This window comes from Cryptotermes secundus, unplaced genomic scaffold (genome assembly GCF_002891405.2).
Source record: "Cryptotermes secundus unplaced genomic scaffold, Csec_1.0 scaffold24, whole genome shotgun sequence".
NCBI lineage: Eukaryota > Metazoa > Arthropoda > Insecta > Blattodea > Kalotermitidae > Cryptotermes > Cryptotermes secundus.
In genome coordinates this window covers 78,280-85,805 of record NW_019718270.1, presented here as the reverse complement: position 1 = coordinate 85,805, position 7,526 = coordinate 78,280, and the positions used below count along the sequence as shown (strand labels likewise).

Genomic DNA, 7,526 nt, shown 5'->3' with positions numbered 1-7,526 from the left:
CCTGTCCATGTCTCCTCTGAACATCAACCATGCTCAAAATGTGAATTGTGGATTTGGGTCCGATGGAATTTGCTTCACCCCTGGATTTCCAGTAAACTGTCCCAAAGCAGGCGTTTTGTCTACTTTTCCCCCATGTTGGAGTGGGAAAGGAAAAGAGTGGGGTCATGTTACTGACTACAAAGCAAACATTCAAGAGGTCTATCATGCACCAGCCATGCGTCTACCTGGCACCACTGCAAGGTATAGTGTGTTTCAACATAATGTGTCCTAAAATCATAATAATATGCCACCAGTCCACAAAGTGTTAATTATATTAAAATACTTGTAGTAAAAATGCAATAAATTAGATTATGTAAAACAAAAGTTATAGTATAAAACAATAAAATTCTTCGATTGATGCTTTACATCATCAAGTCAGTCATTGGTTTTTGTGATTTTCTTGCCTTCCCACGGACAAATTGGAGTATTCTATATAGACTGTTATTGGAGGCTCGTGATGTTGATGTAGTAATATTAATGTTAATTATTTAGTCGGTGCCTCATGTTACAAAGTATTGTCCGTTCTGTAGGGAATGTAAACAACAACGAGTGTCTCTCTCTACCCCCCCCCCTCTCTATCTCTGACATTCTCAGTTTCCACCAGTCGTCTACTAGTCTCCTGCTTTGGAACACTTTAAGTCATGTTTTATTTACACTCTTGCTATGTAATGTCTATCCTCAGTATTCTTATTGCTATGTGAGCTCTATCCACGTTTTGGATAGGAAATCATGTTTTATTTACACCCTTCTTGTTGCTATGTAATGTCTGTCCTCCGTATTCTTATTGCTATGTGAGGTGTAGCCATGTTGTTTTGGGTAGGAAACCCGTCCCAGTACATTTTGTGAGGGATTGGGTATTTTGTGGCTATTGTGCTGTGTGTGTTTCTTTTAGGTCCCTGTGGTGATGATAGTAATACTGTGGCAACAGTTCCATCAGAATTATGGAACCATTGCCACAGTGTAAATGTGTATGGTATCTGTAGTGTTTCCATTATTTTGTCCATCCCCTATATATACTATGCATTATGTATGAGTTTATAAGTCATACGAACTTTGCTATGTAAAAATTAGAATAACCGCAGTAGATTCCTAGGATTAGAAATCTATGCAATATGAAACTAAGCTTTAAGAGTGTGGCTTGGAATTTCATATTATTTACTCTATACATATATTTTGGCTGTTTTCAGGGGATTTATATACATTTTTTTTTTTTTTCAAAATTGAAGGAAATGCTGATTATAGGTATATCAAAAGAGGAAATTTTTATTTACTAAACATGTGAAATCCACAGAATTCGACCATCAGAGGTGAAATTATCAAGTTTCAAGTTTACATACTTCCTCATATCTAAAATAGAAAAATAACTGTTTTATAGCCATGTATGGTGGTAGTCAATTTATGATGTGGAAAGACAAGTTTAGAAAACATATGGTGTACTTATTGTGGTGTTATTTTAGTGGTTGTGGTTACATTTTGAAATAATTCTATTTCCTTTAGTTTGAGATAATGATAATATCACAGTCATTGAAACTGCTAGAAATACATGTCCATTTCCTTGCTACAGATTTATGTTACAATTTTTCTTTCATCTTAGCTAATTTTCTTTCATTCCCTTGGAAAATATTTAAAGGCTCCTCCTATTGCATACAGTGATTTAGAACTTCCCTCATATCATCATGCACAAAGATTGCTTGAGGAAATGCTGCCAAGTCATCCAGAGTTTGATCGACATTGCCTGTCCACTTAGGCAACAGAAGATGATTTTTGGAATGCAGCTGTCTTATTTTCTTATCCCAGTTAATGGGTTACTTTTTTATATTTATACAGGTAGCTTCCAAATCCTTTTCGTGATATCCATTAACAAAGTGAATGGCATGTTGCACATGATTCAGTATGTGATGTAACATTTTGGATGTAATTAATGAAGTAATGGCCACACAGACACTGTCTTATGACCAGTGAAATTTACATTTTCAGAATTTTCTTATATTATTCTATTCTAAGAATTTGCAATTCTGGAAGCTTCTTGTATGTCTGAATGGATGGACCAAGAGGCTATTCTGTTACAACATTAGTGTAAGATGGTTGGATATATGGACATGTTAATGTATCAGGCAGTATTTTTTCTCTGAGGACTCTTAATAATTCTAGTGATATTTCCATCATCTTTATCCAATAGGAAAAAAAAAATTAGTGACATGTGGCCAAACTCATTATCAGAAAATCTGAATATGTAAAGATTCTGCAAGCATTTTAGGTGCACTGCTAGGTGCAACAATACTACAAATCTTTGTTCTTATTATCTTGAAGTCTGGTTGTTGCCATACATATAATTAGGAAAGGAATACCATGATAGAATCACATTTTCTGAACATGATATGAATATTTGAATACAGAGTTAATGTGTGTTTAACCACTCACTTTGCAGGAAACCTAGTGCAATACATTCCCTGCTGTCAGACATGTATGGGGAAAGAGATGTGCCTGTTGCATGAGGAAAACTTAGAACTCACTGATTCTTTTTGGCCTTTTTCCTGTCTTCCATTTTCATCTTCTGTTTCAGAGTCAAAATAACACAGTTACTGGCTTCTTGGACATTGTCCATTGCCCTGTTTTTTTTTTTATTTCAAACAACATTCCAAAGTCTGGACTCTACCTCTGCCTTCAGGTAAAAAGCTTACTCAGGCCAAATTGATTGGCTAGTCCGTATCTCCAGACCATTTGATGGCACCCAACTGTGTAGGTCTTTCTTACCTTAAGATGGAGGTAGAGACCAGTCTCTGAAACATTTAGGGCAGAGGAGTGAAGGAGTTGCGAATGAGTGAAGTGGTTAGTCCCTAAGAGAGTGAATGAGAGAGAGAGAGTGTGTGTGTGTGTGTGTGGGGGGGGGGCATCAGAGTCACTCCTCAAGAGAAGGGGAGTGACCACTTGTAGTCAGATTCCTGATCTTGTCAAAGTGGAGTTCCCATTCATGAGTAAGAATTGCAAGCCATCTGCCACCCAGGAAGGGCATGAGCACAGAAGCTGAAGAATCTCCATGGTTGGCAGCCATAGCCTGGTGACACCCAGTGAATGCCATTACAGAGACATAGTGAGCATAGTAGTGACATGTAGAATGTGTAGGTCCATGAAACTGTTTTACTTGTAGTTACAAATTATAAGTGTTAAATAAATCCAATTACCAGTCCAAACTCCATGTCTAGTCACTAACGCATGACACATTAACACGTTTTTGCCTTAGTTCTTGCATGGAAGTCTTGTTAGGAGAGAGAAGATTCATGGGTGTAAGATTTCAGATATGCTGAAGCATGATCACGGATTTGACCAACCTTTATTGTAATCTTGCACTGCTGTGGACTACAATGATGCTTGCATGAGGGAGAACGATGGTGCTGTCGATGGCATCTGGGAGAACTACCACATGGTTGACCATATGTTGAAACTTTTGTTTTGAACTACAAAAAGAAACACCAAAGAAATTTTGCAGGATTCATGTGAATCCCATGTGCTTGGACACTGTATAATGGAGTTTAATGTATATGAAACAAATATCTTGTTTAAACATGCATAATATTTGGTAGCTTTAAAAGAGTCACAGGTCAGAAAAGCTTGCAGCAGATGTGCATGAGATTCATAGGTATATAAAGACTTACATGCATCCTGTACACAGTACAATTATTCAGTTGTCATTAGACTGTAACATGAGGTTTGTTGGAGAGGAGAATGAAATATGAGCATATGGCAAGTTTTAAAATTAAAATAAATCTCCTTGAACAGTAGATTAACATGAAATTTTGTAAGCAATTAGAAAAGCTGGTAAGGGAAGTGTTTCCTATGCTTTGGATGTTGTGTGCCAGACATTGTACCAGTCCACTGTGTTAAGTGGCATCACAGCTTTAGAGTTAGTCATGTATCATTTAAAAACCAACCATACTGTGGAACAAGGAAAGTGTGAAACAGACGTAGGAGATTGTCTACTCTGATCATTCTCAGTAAGATTACGTAAGTCAAAATTTGTGCTTTTGTTGCCAAGGAAGTGCACGTTACAATATTAATGTTCTCTGTAAGCCCAGGCTTTGTAAAGCAGATCGTGCCTATCATATTTATTTGATGCAACAATGGCAGCTCAGTCACATATTTTTTGTGTCTGGCTTCGTCTTGTCTTATGCTGGGAATGTGGTCTTTGTCGTGAATTTGTACGACCTCTGCATGTTGTCTGCACAATCGTCATTGTATATATACGGAAAGTTGAAAGCCGTGTTCAAATCGCGAACCAGAGTGCATGCTGGGGAATTTTCAGTGGTGCCGAGAACCGTGTTCTGCAGGTGCAGGCTTAGTTTAATGTTGACGCTTAAACGCTCACTTTTGAATAGGAAGTAGATTCTAATAAATGTCCTGAAGGCCTTGGCTTCAATAATATCTATGTGCAGTCTCCATGTAATCCTCTTATAGATGATTACACAGAGATATTTCACGATTGACGAAGGGGATATTCCGTTCATTCATTGTAAGATGAGCCGCAAAGCGTTTACGTCTATGGGAATCGTGAGTGGCCTGAGTCTTATCTTCATAGATTCTTATGTTCTAGAGCTCCCACCTCGTCTCAGTAGCACTGAGATCTCGTTGTAGCTTTTCGAGAACATAACCCTCTTTGCGGTATATTGCATATCTATTGTGACGTGGATGGCGCAACGGGAAGTAAGGGTCGCATAAACTCTGTGGTCTCGTGAGCTCGTGAGTGAAGTACGCAACGCTCGGTGGGCGCCACCCTCCCCCGCGGTGACGTGGTAGAGGAGCGGCTGTGTTGTTACCAAGATTTACCGCGGTTGCTACGCAGCAGGAGACAACTCTCGACAGCGTTGCTAGCAACACCGGTAAACACGGCGTCACGCAACAAGGAATACCGTGGTTACTACCCAGCCGTAAACAACTCCCGACAGCGTTGCTGGCAACACCTGTAAACACGGCTTCAGGCAACAGCGGTACCTTACACGTAACTGTTTTCTGTGTTGTCCATGCCGAGGCTAAATAAGGAGCAGCGAACGCTATTCAGTCAGGAGTGGGGGATTTGTTAGTGAGGATTGAGCTAGTTACTAGAGAGAGTGAGTTACTGGTGAGTAACGATTAACCAGTCCGTTGAATTGTAGCAGTCGCCGAGTCGGGTTGTATCGAGTGCATGGCTGTGACTACAGGAGAAGTATTTGTGATACTGCCGATGGCAGTAATTGTGAGACTGTAAATTGTGTGATTGTAAGAACGAGTGTTCAATAAATTCGCTATATTAAATAGGGCGTGAAGTTATTTGTCGCGCGTGACTATATATATACAGGTGTCATCAACAAAGAGACCAAGATAGACTCCAGGTGTTTTGGGTGTATCATAACCAAATTGGTTTGCATTAAGCAGGCCTCTTTCTTCAATGTGTTTTTGAACTATTTCTTCTCGCTCGACATTGCGACTTAAATCATCATGTCCCATCATGTCACTATAGGTACCCAACCAAACATTAGTTCAATAACTTAATGGTTAACATGCGTTTCAGAGCCTAGAGAACCACTGACCACCACTGACTGCTGAGCTGCTGGGCAGCGCTATCTACTTCGTGTTATGAATGTGACCATCAGAGGGAGTCGTGTGGGTCCTGCTCCAGTGCACTATCTTTTTTAGGTGCGGTGAGGATCCGTGGTTAGGATCGTTAGGATGTTAGGATTGTGTGGCATTTTGCTTGGCGTTGGTGGTGTTCGTTCGGGCAAGATGAGAAATAGTTAGTACTCTTATTTACTAATGGCGTTGAATCTTGGTCTCTGTTGCAACGTATTTGTCGGTTAGGTATGACAGTGATTTCATGTTTCGTTCTTACACATTAATGCCAGTCTAGTAAAATGAAGGGGTTTCGCATCGAATGCAGGCCCATCTACATGTGGATGTGTGAACTTGTGTGACAAGTCTCGAGGATCTCGAGTATTCGTTTCTGCTGATTCAGGTTAATGTTTTTCGAGTTGAAATTTTGTTAATGGTTTATACGGTTTATATCGTGTTTAGAAGCAGTGGCAGTGGGGGAAGAGTATATGCACAAGTTTCGTACCAGATATGTGAATAATTGTGCAGGAAAATGTTTATTAATGAGTAGTGATGTTTACATTATGTAACTGAACATATACATTAAATAAATTTATAATTCGAAATTACAGAAATTACAGAAGTATGGCAGGCAGAGGAAGAAAATGTCCCCATATCATTAGCATTTCAGATATCAACCAGGCTGATGTTGAGAATGCCAAAGAGGTAAGTGTGGTAGAGGTCAATTTCTTGGTACCATGTTTTATTTCAAAATACTGTTGTACTTCACACAACAAGAATTGGATGTTATTAGTTACAGTTGGGGTGTAAGCCTGTTTGTGATTGCAATCCAATGGGATGGGGACAGTTTGAGAAACTTAGATAAAGTATGCCGTGACTGTAAAGCTGTATTTCTATTATCATCATTGATGTAATGATGATGATTGATGTAATCAATGATGTGTATTGGTGACAATACATAATGGATGATAACATCACTGTGGCACGATATGACAGGAACATCAAACAGTAATCACATTTAAATATGCTGAAAGACACGTGAAATTTACAGTTCCAGCTTTATGGCATTGATGGTTTTCTAGATGTATAATGTAAGAAGGAGATGGGAAACCATCAGTGCCACAAAGTATTTGGCAGTTTTGGGGTGTAACTGTGGAACATCGAACAAGAGGTACTTTTGTACTGTGTATGCAGACAGCTGCAGAATACAACTTATATTTATGACCCTGTGGCTGAACTTATGTCATTGTAGATATCAGAGCAAGAAATGTGGTGTAGCTTCAGTGTACTGGGGGAGCATGGAGAGGTGTGACACTGTGTGGAATAGGAGTGAGAGTAATGAAATTGGTAGTATCTTCTGTAAGGAAAAGCCAAGATGGAGGGTACAATTCTTATACAGATATAAGCTTATCATTATGTCGTGGTGCTTCTCCTGCACTTGACACTACTTCTCAGTCCCCTATAACTATTGCATTCATACTTCTACCCCAGAAATCACAGTTCTTAACAGACTGTATAACTTTAATTTTTATATCCCTCACACAGAGAAATAATTGATGCATATTGGAAAACTGTGAGTGCATGAGTCATACCTGTTGTGTTCTCTGCATCCTGTATCGCACTGCCTAACATGTGAACCGTTATTTACCCGGACTGTAACCAGTCCGAAATTTCAGGAGAGGGAAAGGGGGAGGAGTTCATTCACTTGTTGTTGTGGGAAATACACGCACAATTCGAGAGCTATGCTGACTGAGTTTAACAATTACTATAATTATAGTACAATTCGAGAGCTATGCTGACTGAGTTTAACAATTACTATAATTATAGTAATTGTTAAACTCAGTCAGCATAGCTCTCGAATTGTGCGTGTATTTCCCACAACAACAAGTGCATGAACCCCCTTTCCC

General features: G+C 39.2%; 1 protein-coding gene across 4 annotated transcripts in view; it reads left to right on the top strand.

The window, feature by feature from the left end:
* The first annotated feature begins 5,720 nt into the window (after window positions 1–5,720).
* LOC111866528 (ubiquitin carboxyl-terminal hydrolase 20) overlaps window positions 5,721–7,526 on the top strand; it is a 49,899-nt gene continuing 48,093 nt past the window's right edge. Inside the window, exons 1-2 of one of the 4 annotated variants that reach the window (XM_023855773.2) lie at window positions 5,721–5,868; window positions 6,231–6,324. In XM_023855773.2, the coding sequence (XP_023711541.1) occupies window positions 6,244–6,324 (81 nt within the window). In that variant the 5' untranslated portion in view covers window positions 5,721–5,868; window positions 6,231–6,243. Of the gene's footprint in view, window positions 6,325–7,526 lie in introns of all 4 variants that reach the window. The other 3 variants (XM_023855692.2, XM_023855857.2, XM_023855605.2) reach the window with 3 other exon arrangements.